Raw genomic sequence first — 15,749 nt, 5'->3', positions numbered from 1 at the left:
TCCTACTTTAAGTCCTTTGTGAGACTTCAACTTTCCACAAACACTCACAAAACTTGCGTAGGGGCCCATGATGAGCTCCCAAATGACGTACATTCTTGACTTAAATGCTGATTTTAAGGAGAGCACAGAAAAACATGCTCTCTTCATGCAGTAAATGAGGATGGTTTTGCATTGCAATGCTAAGCAAAGTGAAGTAACAATATGCAAGACATTGTTGAGTGTAGAGGGACAGGGTAATAAAAACTCACTGGCAATAGGAACCAATACAACAAAAGATCTCGACTCATGATTCAGCTCAATAAACCATTTATTCAAGTATTTCCAACTAAGAAATCTGAAGGTATTTACAGTACATTATGTTCACTAGTGCAGGTCTGAGCTCCAGAAACCGAGACAGACTCAGACATGACGATACAGAAGATGATCTTATATACAATAAATTTGACAAATCTTTCATTACTCCTACCCTGTATTAACATCTCACATCCCTTTTTCACACATCCTCTCAAAACAGAACTAACACGTGTACACGTACGACGACATATACAGAGTCTAACACTCTACGTCTCACAGAAGGCATGGACCATTAAAGCCTTTTCACATCAAAAAAAGTGTTTCCCTGCAAACAAACCTCACAGGAGAAATACAACTCAACTTGATGTATTCTCAAAGACTGCTTACATATCAGCTGGGTAGTGGAAACACAACCTGTACCGACACTACTTCGATGTCAAAATACGGATATTAGTGAACAGGGCACTCACTGACCAGAGTTGAATCCAAATGTATAACATTTCATTCAATATATCAATTTATGATGACTGTTGAAATTTTCCTTTTTCCTTCCAGACCACAGTTCCAATCTTAACCGCGACACACGGGAATGGAACAACGCTTTGCTCCAAGTTGAGTATCTGCAGCTGCTCATCATAGTAGATCAGTCCTGTGCAACTTTTCACACCTCACAGAGGACAATGGGGAAATCTACATGAATACAGGGGTGGTCGAGCTTCACGATTCCCTGAAAAGTAAAAGCAACAATATTCACATTTAGTAAGATTGACAATTCTGACAAAACATCCCTCATCGTTACCATAATGTGTCCTTAGCTCACCTGCGGAATCAGATTTTTTTGGATCCTCTTCAACTTGGACTTTTTTCTGCCATTTTTTGTCACCACCGTCTCTTCATAGAATTCATGAGCTAGGTCGCCATCCTCGTCATAGTACAAAGAACTGTCAACACAAAAACGGCATGTAAGGAGTGGCAGTTTTCATGAGCTCTGAGTTAATTCAGTGTTAGCTGGTCAGGTATTAAGCTAGATTGGTTCTGTTTTATGTGTTGACTTATGTGCCTTTTATGTTTACTAATATCTAAACTGATGAAAATGGGCAGTATTGTTTAGCTCTGTCATGCACGCTTTGTCCCACTGGGAATGAATAGATCAAATTAAAACATGCCTGTGGAAACCAGAACAACCTGCACAACTGATTATGAATCATATTTACTGAGACTAGTTATTCAGTAAAAAGTAATTCCAATGAAAACATTAGACAGTGAGGTCTGTTGCCTGTGTAACAGGGATATCAGCTTCAGACACACACAGAGCTACTGAGGCAAACCAATAATATGATGTTGCAGGTGAACCTGTGGCCTCGGGGTCAGGGTCATGACCTTGAACTGTAGTGTCCCTGTTTCCATCTATCCTAGGAGTTTTGTGTAATGTTTGCCAGTTCCTGTCAAGTAACATTTACCTCCTCCTGGTAAAAACAAATGGTGTCGCATTCCTGGAACCTTTCAGACGGGCCAGGGATTGCTCGTTTCCTTCATTTCCTGAATCACCTCCACCTCCGCTGCCTGAGAAAGGCCAGACACCTTTGGCTTTGGATCCACTTCCTCCCATTCTCAGAGATAAGGCATAGTTAGTCTCCAGTTAGAGCTTTCAGTCTGGTGGATGGCCAGATGCTCTCAATTGCTTACCAAAGCCAGGACCTACAAAGTGAAAGTGCACAAAGAAATCAGAATTGAATTTCACTGCCTGGTGGTTGAGTGTCTGCTTTACACTGCTGCCAGTTGTGGCACCCGATGTTTAATGTCTGTTTGGAGCCAACGGTTTTTCATATGTGGCTTATGTAATTTAACCATGTGAAGTAAGTGTATACAGTGCAGAGACTCAACTGAATTATACCTGCTCAAACAAGAACTACCGAGTGAGACTTTCATGCGTAATTTGCATTTAAACTGTAAAACAAACCAGCTCGGTATATTTGTCATTTATACGGTCTCTTTCGTATTGTAATGCTACATTATGCTAGCTTAACCACAAGCTAACCCACCGGGCCACACAGAAACCGAAAACTAAACGCAAGCAGTCTGATTCATATCGCTACATCGATTCAGAAACACAATTGTTTTATACATACATTATGTGCACCGTCTATATTCCACAAACACACTCGTTGTACATGCTGTAACCTACATTTGGCTAATAATAACTCGCTAACGGTACCTGCACATTTAGGTGAGTTAGCCAGTTAGCTCTGACCACTGACGCAGGTTAGCTAAACAGTCAGAGGAAGCGGTGCGCCTGTAGACACACACAGGACTACTGTTTTACTCTACCAGAGCCTGTATTCTAAACTGAGCTTCTAGTCAATATCCTACCTTATCATGTGCTGTTAAAACGGCACGTCCTGTCATAACTTTTACTACCAGCTACGGTTAGCTAGCGTTAGCTGTTTTGGTCGGCGCGTCGTCGAGGCGATCAGCTGATCTGTCTGACAACCGGTTATCACAGTTAAAGGCAAAACGTCTCATTAACATAATGTTACACGTTTATCTAAATATCCAGCTCTTAAACGTGAATTGAGGGTTATAATTTGAGTTTCCTATGGTGATTAAGGGGTTTGTCCATACGGAATATCACATTACATATGATAAATGTATAACTTTTAGGCCTTAAATATTCTTGAAAATCCTTTTTTATATGTGGAAAAAATACAAAAGCTTGATAGATTTGTGAAATTCTTTACTAAACGCAGTGCACAGTTGTCACGACATTCTTAAGACTGCTACAACATGTAAATGTGTGCATAGACTGGTACACTGAAAGTGAACTGAAAAATAGAAGACAGACATTTTGTTCAAGGATTGAAAAAACAAATATAAGGAATGACAGTGAAACACACGTATAGCAATATTCATTCATGATTCCACTCAAACCAGAGTGACTTTGACACTGCTCTCTGACATTCAGAGTTGCATACAAATGTCCATACATCAGTCATACTCACAAACTGACAGTGACATAAAGAGTTGCACCCATCAGGGGTGTAAAGAGAGGACATGGCAGACTTCTGAGCCCAGGTCAAATGAAAATCCAAGTACCTTTCAGCAACAAATGCTATATGTGTTAACTTTCTAACAGGGAAACAGTCTAAAAATTGTTAATGAAACCAAGAGACATGATTTCTATGGGAGGTTGTCAAAGGTCAGATTGAATGTAAAGGGCAGTAAAGTGATTCACAATACTAATTTTATGTCTTCAAGATGTTATTCTACCAAAAGTACATATTTTAGCAGTGGCTACTAATGTATAACTGAGTGTTTCCATACCATAAAAAGGCAAACTCATTATTGATATTCATTTTTTAAAGTGACATAGCTGAGGTACAGGATAATCAGATGGCGCCCGGTAGCTAAAGACATTACTGGATACAACCAGTGTCTCATCTGCCAGTCTCTGCTTCTCTCAACTCATTCTCTCAGGCACATCAGACTCTCCAGGTGTAAGGCACTTCTCATTTCTCTCGCATCATTTCACACGCACATTCGCGCTAGCTCTCTCTCATTGTCTTGCGCCCTGTCTCACACTCTCGGTCACCGAAGAGGCGTTTTGAGTTGTATTCTCTAGGATCTTTGGATGCAACGATGACTGGTCATCTTTGGGTGATTGTCCAGCCAAGAGGTGCACGTCGAACCCTGAGCGCAGAGTCCTCTCAGCCTGGGGTCGAGCCTGCCAGAGCCTCCTGCATCTTAGTGCGAGCCAGAGCGTAGCGTTGCACGATCTGCTTGACGTGCTCCTCTTCTTCACGCTGCAGGATGCGCAGGAAGTTCTTCAGCTCGGGCATGGAGAAGGCATGCCACTGCAAATAAGGAGGTGAGAAACACTGTGTTAGTGTATGTAAAGTATGTGAACGACCAATGCCTGTGGGAGCCAATGTGTCATTAGGATCAGTTATTCTGATGTTCACGTTGCACTCACATTGACGTCGCCAGTTTCATTCTCTTTGAGCACAAAACTGAGGATTTTCTCATTGGGCCCGGCACACAGGCGCAGACGGAGGGGACGCTCATCATCAGACAGTTTGCGAACATAAACTGAGGAAGTCAAACAAAAAGAATGAGGTTAGTGAGCTGAAAACTATTTGTTTAAAAAGCAAATAACATGACAAGAGTTCAGGTCGAATACCTTGGTCATGACGCTCGCTCCGCTCAAACAGAGCAAACTTTCCAGGGTTGTCCACAACAGTAAACTTTTTCAGTAAAGCCTCGATGACTTCACGAGCAGAAGTACGTGAACTTATGTGCAAATGCTTGGATGCATCTTTTGGCAGGTAGAAGGAGGTGCGGCGCTTCACTCCACTGGACCTCCTCCCTCCAGCATCCTGACTTCCTTTCTTTGGAGCTGGAACTGACACAGGTCGTGCCAACTTAAACTGCACCTTAATGAAGCCAGTGTAGGACCCGTCCTTGTTCTGTTGAGAGAATTAACATTAATCTCAGTGGGAAAAATGGGGTTACACAGAAATGATTTGTTGGGAATAATCGCTACTCACTATGTTCATGAACAGATTGCTGTTGATCTGAGCATTGTATTCCTTCACCTTCTGCTGAACATCTGCAGCTGTCCACTCCTGTTTGCCCGAGTCAGTTTGTTCATCCTGGAGGGGACAGGAAAGAGTTGCAGTGTTACACCACCAGATGTCAGTGCTCCCTTCCAAACCACAGCAGGGACAAGCCAAAGATCACAGTATAATAATTCATCAGCAAAATAAAGGACACTTTGTATGATCCTGGGTTGAAGCATCAGCTACTTAAGGATGCCACTTTCTGAAAAAATGCAGCGGATACAGCTACTTTAAATTAACCAAGTCACAAAACTAATCAGTTTACAACATCCTACTGCTGTGTGAAAACACTGCTTGTCTTTTCCAGGAATTCAGAATGGGGGTTTTATTGCTTAATAAGTTGGGAGAATGTGCCTTTCCTGCAAACTGTGAAGTGAGTGAAATTTAATTTAAAACAAGTTATTCATCTAACAGTATTGCTGGAAGACAATTACAAACACCACCACTTTGATAAAGGTATTGTTAATTTGGCTCTCTCTTAGACTCCATTATTTTAACAGTGAACACCAGTTGCATCAGCCTCTCAACTTCCCGACAACGCAGTATGATGTCAGCTCTGTCCAATCGTGTTCATCTGCTCTGATCTCTCGGTGTAGGAGGGCTAAAGGGAGGAGAAAGGATGAGGAAGGAGGAGGGGAGTTTGTGCAGTTTGCAGCTGTTTGCTGTGACTGCGACCAACGGCTCTGCATTGCATTCCTCAACTTGGTATTCATGTAAAAATAGCCACCCCTCTTAGACTCCCACAAGTGGGAGAGACAATGCTCTGCCTTGTTTTCCAGACACATCCTGTGAAGTCAGCTGCCTCATCAACCGCACTCCCGCAGTCATGTTTCAGTCATGCACATTTGGCCTCCAGCATTTGTGTGACTGCTCCCTCAATTTGGTAACAGTCACATTGTCTTCACCCACCAATTGGTATTTCCTGTATAGCAATCTGATTCTACTCTGAAGCAGCACAAATTTAATTTCCACACTACACAGCAGCTAATTCCTCATAGTAGAAGTAAGGGGTATTTCAAGAAGTAAAATCCAAACATTACTATCTAGTGACCTGGATGTTATTAAAATTGGCTCTGCTGACTTCTACTTAACCTTAAAATAAAATCTTATAATTTTAGTCTTTCTCATTTCAAAACCAGATGAACTGTTGAAAGACACTGTGTAATAAAAGAAATACAAGCACTGACAGAGCTGAACAGCATTTCAATCAATATCAAGCAGAAGATCAATAGTTGCAATCCTTATGCAAATGTGCTGCTGCTAGAAAGTCAATAAATCAATATCTGGGCCAAGTTGGGCTTTCCATAACGTAAGAGAAAAACATGCAAAATAACTGTGCCTCTACATGCCCAGTAAAGGAGTGTCACAAAAACATCATGCACGTTTGCCAACATCAAATTAAAATGGGTTCTGCACAGAGACGGAGGGTGGTGAATGCCAAATGCCTCTACAGTAAATGGCATATGTTTCTCACTAAAGAAAGCTGACACCCAAGTGGGCGTGTGTGACTAAAAGACAAGCAAATGAACAAAACCAAAACATCCCATGACTCAACTGATATTGAGAAATTAGTGTGAAAAACCTGCAAGACAACTCAATGAATGGGGGTGTGTTGGGATGGAAACTTGAGAGGCGAGTGTGCGTCACAAAACATGACATTTGGGTTGGTTTCAGGATGAGTTCACCTATGGGTCCCTGCATGATACAATAACAAAAAAAAACCCATATCCATGCCGGCACCGGCATCTGCTTTTTTCCCCCCTCAGTGTTGATATCCACGTTATAAAGTTCACACAACTCTGGTGTGTTAAGTTAAAACTGGAGGAACCAGAACTCCACCCATGAGCCTGCAAGCTTCCCTGGCAAGCATCTTATTTGATGGGGTGCCCTTGAGCAAAAACAAGCCGTTCCCAGGAAAAGATACATACCAGGCTGCACAACAATTCACATTCTACCTATCATAACAAAACTACAGAGAGGATAAAACACTGGACTTTAAACCAAAAACTGACAGCAAAAGCGGAACTGTCAAATACCGCGAGATTACGAGTAAGCGAATTGCCCCATCTCTTGAGTCTCACTTCCCTTTTCTAAAAAAACACTTTACAAGGGCCTAGGTTTTGTTTGCTTTATTTTTTTTATTATTAATGTTATTATCCTTCTCACCTTCTTCACGCTAGCAGTCACGGGAGTTTTCCGTGTTTTTGGGAAGAAAGATGTCCGGGCGGTGAAGTACTGCTCGAACTCGGAGTCGGACTCCTCGTCGCTGCAGTAGCCGCTGCTTGTGGAGCTGCCCCAGGTCATCTCGAAGGAGGGAGTTTTGTCCGAGCTGCTAGCCGAGTCTGTCATCCTGACTACGGTTAAAGTCTTTAACACTACAGCCGAGACTGGGAACTTAACTTTAAACGACTGAATGTGTCAAAAGTGAATTGCCTGTCGCGGCTTCACCGACAAAAATACAACTAATAAACAGGAAGCTAATAACGGCAACGAACGGTAACTAGCTGTAATGGTTATGCTAGCTAATCTCGCAGAAAATGTCTCTGTAAAGCCTCGAAAACTGTCGATATAAATCTCTAACTCTTGTCTCTCAACCGGCCACGTTTCCACTATGCAAACTGTGTGAAACAGGATGTGTTCAGGCCCCCGCCCTGGACCGGCTTCCTTCCCCCCGCCGAGGCCCCACCCTGGTCCGTTGACTTGCGTTTGGAAAATACACAAAACCCCGCAGCCGGTCGCGATTGGACGCCGACAGGAAATACCAGACTTCTCCCCACCCTCCGCCGCCTCCTCCCGCTATCATGGACGAATGCTGAGCGCTTTTCTTCCACGCTGGATCTGTCATGTGATGCTGGCCCCCTCCGGTCGCACAGCCGCGGTCAGCATGTGATTTTTTTTTTTTTTTTACTATTTACCAGGCTGCAGTTAAACTTTTAATACAGCTCTGGAAATCATTATCGCACCACCTGTTGTTTTCTGCACAAACAGACCTTCAACACTGATAATTTTGTCTGAATTTGATCATAGTGGTTAAATAATCACAGCATCTTTAAAATCACATTTAAAATAATCCTGAAATAATTGAACTGTGTTTAAAACATAGAATATAATACAATATCCTTTATTGGTCCTGCAAGGGGAAATTTGCAATGCCACATATATGATGTATTGCAACTGTAAAAATTTCCAAATTCACACTAGATTACTGGAAATGTTTTTATGAGTCACCATTATTTTGTGTGTAGGCTGTATATGTGCCAGTTGTCTCGCTTTGCCAACCCATTCTGTATAAGATAATGGTCACCACACAATCATTCTTCTACAGAGGAATAAACTCTCTGATTTTTTGTATTTCTTTCACCCAGTCAGTGGTCGTGGACAGTGCTGAACAAAGGCTGCACTTAAAATTGTGATTGGTGGAATCGTTGGGAGGGAATTCTCACATGTAAGCACTCAAATACTGTGATTAAAATGGATAATCCTCTGAAAAAACTAGCAGGGCTGCTTTACAAAACCATCATAATCCTCTGCAAAACTTGAAATTGTCAGTGTGGTAGGTTGCTAGTCTGGAAGTTGTTGTAGTGAAGAAAACAGTAACATGCAGGCTTCAACCAGCATCCTACTATACATCCACTGAGTTAGACTCATGTAAGGTCAACAGATAATCCAACCTAAATGATCACTTAACAATCCCTACAAGAGGAGAATTGTGAAAAGATGAGAAGACAGTCATTTTGGTGCTTAATGAAGAGAGAGCCCCTTAGCAGTGGTTTGGAAACAGCAAAATTGCTGTCAACTACAACCATAAGAAGAAAACACAGTATCGGTGCAGCTACAACCACAAAGGAAGAGGCAGAAAACGGTGGTCTCAGTGGTCCAGTCACTATTTACAAAGCTATATGTGTGCCACATAAATGCTAAACTGATTTACACTGTCATAGATAGTTCCTTGTTTCATCGCAATAGATACTTCCTTATTTTTACCTCGTCGGACAAGCCTAAGTGATGAAATTAATGTCTTTATAAATAAAGGATCTAGTTTAGAATATGAACAAATTCTGCTTGCTGGTCTTACACTAAACAGGCTTTAATCTCTGATATACTCTGAAATAAAAATCTCCTTTTGTGTGTGTGTGTTTTTCTTTTTTGTGTTTTCATCTTAAACATCCCACCTATCATGTCCCCTTTAATGGATTCAAGCAATAACACAAAGAAGAACATAAAACCACGCGTATTTCTCTGTTTCTTCACCAGTTTCTCTGTATGCTGACATATACGTTTGCGTATCATTATTGGCTACATTATAAATCACGCAAGTCAGGGGAAGTATTAGCACATAAATGCTGGCAAGAAACACTTTGGAGCCTCCTAGTGTGAGCTGGTGAGTTCTACTATGTAGACTTCTACACCCAGAAATCCTGTTCTTACACTGAACAGGCTTCAAAGTCTGGGTAAGCCAAAAGCAAAACATTTAAATAGAAAGACAGCAGAGGTTAGTTTTTGCATTTTTTTTTTCTAAATCTGCTATTGTTTTTGTGTTTGCATGTTTTTTTGTAATGGTTTTTCTTCTTTAGGTGTTGTTAATGACAGTAATCATGGCTGCTTTCTGGTCAGGTGAGGCAGCTCAAGCCCTTTTGCACTGCACAGGCTGACTCTGCCGTGGTTTATTAAGGTGCATCAACCCTCCAGAGCCCTGAGGTCAGCTGACCAGACGGTCCTTGACGTTCCTCGATCTCTCATGAAAACCAGAGGAGATCGAGCCTTTGCAGGTGTGGTTCCCACGCTGTGAAAACGCATGTTAGAATAGCCTCTCCATTTTTAAAACTCGTCTTTAGACCCACTTTTTCACCCTGGCCTTTGGCTTTTTATCTGTTTTATTTTACTGTTTTATTGTTCTCGTATTGTTGATGACTTATTTTACTGTAATAGGCCTTTAAAAGTGCTATACAAATAAATCTGACATTGACATATTGATGTGCTCAAATATAACAGAGCCATTATTAATGTTGTCATTTGTATATCTGTGCTTTTCCTGCTATATAAAGTCTTTTTTGCTGTGTAAAAGGCCTACATTATGCAGTGAATAAGACCAAACTCTTCTGCCCTAAACAACTACTGCTCCATAATCTTCCCTCTTTAGGAATGGTGCTATTGTGGTCCAAAGAAACCGCAGTGAGATGTTTATTTTTACACATAAAGTAACCAGGACATGACTTGAATTTTGCTGAAAAAAGCTTAGAAGTGATACAAGCTGTAACTTTATCTTGTATAGTTGTATAATACCACCACTTAGCATGTAAACTACATAATACTTTTGACATTCGACCAGAATCCCTTGATGGTTTGGTCCAAAAAATCAATTAGCTGATCAGTTGGAAATTAAAGTGATACTCAGGAGATTTAGAATCAGACTTTCACAGATATAGGGGACCCACAAGAGGCAGGTAAAAAGAAGCAAGATTAAATGAAAGCAGTAAAGGTCCAAGTATCCTACGTAAGAGTGCGTAGTAGCTGAAGAGCTGAACAATTTGTTCATTTCCAACCAGAATCATAATTTTAAACAAAGCAGTGAACAAATCGCAAATGATGCGGTTAAGAATATGCATCACATGGCATGTTTGACCAAGAGTTTAAACTGTGCGGTCAGTGGCTTTACAAATTCATGCCCTCCTTAATATGTGACAGTCATGCCCTTCAGTGTCGTGTCATGTCATAATGCTCCATCACATGTTTAAAATCTTTGACACAGCAAACACTGAAGTCTGACTTTAAAAAAAATACCAAAAATCAAATCACAATTGCAGTATCTGTCAGAGAAGTTGCAGTTTTATATTTTCCCCAAATTGTCCAGCCCTCATAGTAGCCCCTGAAAGAGTAGGGCTTAAAACTCCCATAATGCAACAGAAGACTTTATTCATTATACCATGTTCAAATCATATATGAGCCAAAAATAAGTAAATGCTGACTTCTAAAGAGTGTTCATGTAAACTTTGAAGTTGAAGTTATAACTGAAAAGCTCAGATTTTTCTAAAAAGTTTTGAAAAATTGCCTGAAAACATGCCACAGCAATGCCTGATATCATGTTAAATAGTAATTTAAGAAAGAAATAGATCTCTGGTCTTGGTTTAGTACTAAAAAGAAAACAAAAATAACTGCTAGTTGTAGCTAAATGTGTTCAGTATGCATATGCACCAATGCATACCATTTATAAACCACAAACAATAATACGAAAAAGGGACTAAAGATGAATAAGACTCAGTTCTAAGTCTGTACCTGTTGTAACAAGGATCTTGCTGTTGAAAACTATAATCACACATGTTGATAAAATTGTCTTTGTTTTTGTTAGAAAATGAACAGCTGCAATGCATGTGTTTTTTTAACATCTATAATTTGAGATAAACAATCCCATTTGCTTCTGTTCCTCTGAATCATTCCGCCTATAATGTTTCCTTTTAACTCATTCAAGTAATAACACAGAGAGGAACATAAAACCAAGAGCATGCGTCCCACTGGTGAGGTATTTCTACATTTCTTCACCAGTTTTTCCACATGCTGAGATGTTTGTGTCATATTTTTGCGTAACATTATTGGCAACATTACAAATCACTAAAACAAAGGGGAAGTTTTGGCAGATACACACTTTGGAGCCTCCTAGTGTGAGCTGGTGAGTTCTACTATGTAGACTTCTACACTCAGAAATCCTGTTCTTACACTGAACAGGCTTCAAAGTCTGGTTAAACCAAAGGTGAAACATTTAAATGTCAGAAAGACCGCAGAGGTTAGTTTCACACAAAATCTACGTCTACATTCCAGTCATTCTTTGATAAGCAGCAGGTAGTTGATAGAGCGTGTAATATCAAGAGGCCAAACCCTGCTGTGCTGAACAACTATTGCTCTGTAAACTTTAAACGTTATGAATACCTTACCTGTGATTCAAAGTTAGCATAGTCAGGTGTTTTCTTCTACTTTCAGAGACAGAGCAAACAGCAATTTACTTTAATTCTGCTGAAAAATCCTTCCTAAAAGGATATAAGATCCTCCCTGACCCTAGTTGCCAATTATTAGTGCTTTTTTTAAGCTAGGTCGGGAGTATTAAAATAGTTTTGCTACCTCTTATGTGCCTCTACAATTCTACAATTTCATTTAGCAGACGTACATCTGAAGGTAGATAAAACACGAGCAAGGATCTAGTCAAAACATCCTTGATAAGTGCCATTAAACAAGTTCAAGTGTGATAGGCAGTGCAGATGTAACAGGATTTTTTAGTCAAACTCTAAAACACAAAACTCTTTCCCATAGATAGAATGACACACGTCTGCCTTTGCATTGTGTACAGTACAGTAGCCTTTACTGTTTGAAATGAGCATATTTATGATACATCCCACTGAAATGTGATGATTTTTTTGTTCTTTTGTTTTCTTTAATGTATAACATGGCTGCAATGAAATGCTCAAGAACTTTGCAAGCACATTTTTCTCCCTAGTGACCAAATTAACTGAACCAGATTTTGCAAAAGGTGGAACGTTTTATATTTCTCAACATTACCGGCCTTCCCCTTTGAATCGCTTTACTTCCCTTAAATCTGATGAGGTTAGTTGTCACTGTAGGTGGGGAAGCAATGCTTGATCATTACCAGCACATATATAATTACTTCTAACAGTGTTGTGCTATCTTCAGATAAATCTGAAAGTGAAACTGGGCCAACTCTGTGTATTTATTGCTGTGCAAAAGTGGTTCCTACTTTTGGCCAAAAAGAAACTGATTTGTTCCCTAAAGTCTTCCAGCACAGTTACCATGTATCCAGTCAGGTAGCACACAGTGCAACATGGAGACCTGTAGAAGCCTGCTTGCTATTTGGTAACAGGTCCTTGATAATAAAGTTGACATGAAAAGAAAGTAAACTGTGACTTTTACCACATTTGCATTTGAGCTATTAAAGAATGCCAGGTCAGCAGTGCTGCCAAACATAAAGGTTCTTACCACATTTGTGTCCGTTTCTATGGTGTGCTCGACAACACAAGCGTGGTCGGCCGCAGAGCTTCGTTCCCAGCTGCAGTCCAACTGAATCAGAGCACGACAGCGGTAGTGGCATGTGAATCTACAGTCTGTGAATTTAGAGAGTGAAAGATTTAGACAGATTCTGTCACATATTCAAATGCACACGACAAAATCACTAACATTTAAGAGTCGGAAATGAAAGATGTCCTCAGCTGTCCATTAAAGGTCAGTGCAGTCACTCAAAGTCGGCTCAAACCTGCAATTAGGTACTCTGCGTGTTTGTCTCACAATAAATAAATTGCAAACACTTGTCTCAAGACTTACGAACAGCAACCACATGAATACAAGCGTCTTTATGTGGCCTTTGTGAAAACAATCTGCTATTATCATCTGTATCCAGCTGTGTCATTGTTTCATTATGGTTTGATTGTGGTTTCATATTCAGATTACAATTAGGATATGTTCTATTTTTTTCTGTAAACTAAATGCTTTACACAAGCACAGCTTTTTTTCCCCTAATGAAAAGGAAGTTCAAGACACGAAAAGCGTGAAGGTCTAGAGCCGACCCTGAGCTGAGATGATGACGAAACCACCAAAACCACACAAACAATTGCATGCATAGCTGCCTCCAAATCAAAAACAGTAGGCTTGTTATACTAGTTCTGTCTAGAAACCAACCGTTTTCTTAATTTTCACAGAAACACAATATGGAGAATATTGATGTTAAACTTCTATTTTGTTTAAGTTGAGTGCAGAGTTATCTGGGCCTGCAGCTACACTGGAGGCTGCATCTTTCTCTGTTTTGGTAAATTTCCTCTTTCCCACAGTGTGGCTCACATTTCTGATCATGCATATGCACACTGGCAGTCACACATGCACACACCCACATGCACAAACGGCCTACAGAAGCAGACTCACTGACACACCGCAGGCTCTGCTTGTAAAGGCCCCAGATGAAGTCTCCACACAGGTCGCACCACGTGGGCTGAGCGTGGCTGCAGGGTTGGAAGTTATGTCCTTCTCCCTTCTCCTCTGGGAGCTGGGGGTCCTGGCTGCTGCTCAGGACTCTGATGATGCCCACCCGGCTCAGCAGGTCCGGGACTTTGCCCGGGCTGATCCTCAGGGCGTTGGTTCTCTCCAGGCGTGGAGGTGAGCATGGAGAACGTGAGCCAGTCAGCTCTATCTGCTCTCTGCTGGACTTCAGGTCACGGAGCTCGATGAACTCCCCCCAAGACATTGTGACACTCAGAACCGGGCTTCTTACATTTTCACTGACAGGCAGAAATACAGGTTATAATCAAAAAGGGGTGCCTAACCTGCCAAAAACACCAGGAGGTCTTGTTTTTAACTTACATTTTTTTTCTTTTTTTGATTGTGTTGACATCCGAATATATCATCTTGTGTCACTTTATGAGTTAGTCACAGAAATGTGGAGTATTCACTAAGTTCGTGGTAATGTTTGTGTGATGTTTTTGAACATTTCTACCTAAATACTGGTTGTGCTTTGCAAATTTTCAAAAAACAATAATTAAAAAAAAAGAAAAGAACCGGATCATTAGAAAAAAGTTTTTAAAAAAAACTAAACACTTAACTATTATAAAACCCTCATTATTATATAAAATGGGCATATATTTTTAATACAATATAACCTCAATACTAGTATTATCAGCTTGTTGTACTTCAGGTGAAATTATAGAGCTGAATACTCCATTTACCTTTTATCCTAGTAGACTACTTTTACTGATGTTTTATTATGTACACAGCAAGTTTATGTTTTAGATGGTCCAGGTGGAGCAAACTTTACTTCCATTTATACAGTAGTAGACAGTTCATTTTCTTCAAAATACATCATTTTAGAAATTGGCTGCTAATGAATACTGTAGACATTTTAGTGTAACAGAGTAAAAACTTCACATGTAGTAAAGTACAAACATAATGTGGCATAACATGGAAAAATTCTTGAAACTGCAGTTTTGTACCACTGATTATGTAAGTACACTGTTTTTCCAATTTTTTTTCTCTTTAGGTCATTTTCAGTAGATTTCAGACAGATAGTTTACATTTGTATGATAGTTAGTCATGTATAACTAACTATAACATCTGCAAACGAAACCCATGCAAAGCAGGATATAATTACTGTAACATGTTGGTGTATGAAATGTACTGTACGCTCAGTATGGCTTTTTTCTTCCCAGAGGCTAAATCACATGTTAAGCACAAACCAACACTTTTGATTATAATCAATCAATTTTAAACACTCAAGTCAAAACAACATATAGAGTCTAACTCACCGAACTGGGGAAGAAAACAGCTCCGTGGCCGCTTTGTCTCAAAACTTCTTCCATCCGAGGAGAAAAACTTTCCGCACATATTTCTGAGGGTTTCCAAGTAACGGAGGTGTGCAACCTCGGCTTCATCTTTGGAAATAATCTCTCATCACCGGCCTGGACGCAGAAAAAACAAACAGCTCGGATCTGCTTTAAGACGCGACCATCAGAGGGACAGCGGCGCCTCCTCAGTCCCAAGAACCATCTGCTTTGTGGGCCTGAGCTGAAGGAGGAAACGGCCCATCATGAAGCGGAGAGAGTGAGATGAGACTGAGCTGCTCCGACATCCGGAATGTTTTCACATAGGGGGTGCTTCTGAGCCCGAACACAGCCGAGTGGGCGTGCAAAGTCCCCCACCCTCAAACCAGAGTGTGATGGGTCTGGGTTTCATTTACCACCACAGCGAAAACCTACAACATTTAAAGAAACTACAAACACAATCGAGGCCACTAACATGCAACAGCCAGCCCTGCCATGTGGTATTATTTTCCAGCTTTTTTTTGTCTTTTGTGAC

The 15,749-nt window shown here is 40.6% G+C and overlaps 2 protein-coding genes across 4 annotated transcripts; both read right to left on the bottom strand.

The window, feature by feature from the left end:
* Positions 1 to 289: 289 nt before the first annotated feature.
* On the bottom strand, positions 290 to 2,871 carry tusc2a (tumor suppressor 2, mitochondrial calcium regulator a). 2 transcript variants are annotated; one of them, XM_022207986.2, is made up of 4 exons: positions 2,665 to 2,871; positions 1,755 to 1,992; positions 1,115 to 1,235; positions 290 to 1,021 (listed from the first exon to the last, which is right to left on the bottom strand). In XM_022207986.2, exons 2-4 carry the CDS (start codon positions 1,901 to 1,903, stop codon positions 956 to 958), a joined length of 336 nt encoding a protein of 111 aa, XP_022063678.1. In that variant the 5' UTR covers positions 1,904 to 1,992; positions 2,665 to 2,871; the 3' UTR covers positions 290 to 955. The 2 variants fall into 2 exon arrangements, with proteins under 2 accessions (XP_022063678.1, XP_022063679.1); XM_022207987.2 differs by lacking the exon at positions 2,665 to 2,871 and adding an exon at positions 2,510 to 2,645.
* Positions 2,872 to 3,011: 140 nt separating this feature from the next.
* On the bottom strand, positions 3,012 to 15,527 carry LOC110960649 (ras association domain-containing protein 1). Of its 2 annotated transcripts, XM_022207984.2 has the most exons (7): positions 15,200 to 15,527; positions 13,827 to 14,179; positions 12,891 to 13,015; positions 4,839 to 4,943; positions 4,472 to 4,757; positions 4,265 to 4,380; positions 3,012 to 4,145 (listed from the first exon to the last, which is right to left on the bottom strand). In XM_022207984.2, exons 2-7 carry the CDS (start codon positions 14,143 to 14,145, stop codon positions 3,999 to 4,001), a joined length of 1,098 nt encoding a protein of 365 aa, XP_022063676.2. In that variant the 5' UTR covers positions 14,146 to 14,179; positions 15,200 to 15,527; the 3' UTR covers positions 3,012 to 3,998. The 2 variants fall into 2 exon arrangements, with proteins under 2 accessions (XP_022063676.2, XP_022063677.2); XM_022207985.2 differs by lacking the exons at positions 12,891 to 13,015; positions 13,827 to 14,179; positions 15,200 to 15,527 and adding an exon at positions 7,077 to 7,631.
* Between the last annotated feature and the right edge of the window lie 222 nt (positions 15,528 to 15,749).

The sequence above is a fragment of the Acanthochromis polyacanthus genome, chromosome 5 (genome assembly GCF_021347895.1).
Source record: "Acanthochromis polyacanthus isolate Apoly-LR-REF ecotype Palm Island chromosome 5, KAUST_Apoly_ChrSc, whole genome shotgun sequence".
Lineage (NCBI taxonomy): Eukaryota > Metazoa > Chordata > Actinopteri > Pomacentridae > Acanthochromis > Acanthochromis polyacanthus.
Note: the sequence above shows the minus strand (reverse complement) of the source record. Positions and strands in the feature narration are given on the sequence as shown.

Excerpts from the sequence above, each read along its gene's own strand:
- LOC110960649 (XM_022207984.2), bottom strand. The coding sequence starts at position 14,145 with ATGTCTTGGGGGGAGTTCATCGAGCTCCGTGACCTGAAGTCCAGCAGA. Across the intron at positions 4,758-4,838 it reads GCAATCTGTTCATGAACATA|AACAAGGACGGGTCCTACAC; the intron begins GTGAGTAGCGAT and ends TTCTCTCAACAG. Across the intron at positions 4,146-4,264 it reads ATGAAACTGGCGACGTCAAT|TGGCATGCCTTCTCCATGCC; the intron begins GTGAGTGCAACG and ends CCTTATTTGCAG.
- tusc2a (XM_022207986.2), bottom strand. The coding sequence starts at position 1,903 with ATGGGAGGAAGTGGATCCAAAGCCAAAGGTGTCTGGCCTTTCTCAGGC. Across the intron at positions 1,236-1,754 it reads TTTGTTTTTACCAGGAGGAG|TTCTTTGTACTATGACGAGG; the intron begins GTAAATGTTACT and ends TTGTGTTGACAG. Across the intron at positions 1,022-1,114 it reads AAAAAAATCTGATTCCGCAG|GGAATCGTGAAGCTCGACCA; the intron begins GTGAGCTAAGGA and ends TTTACTTTTCAG.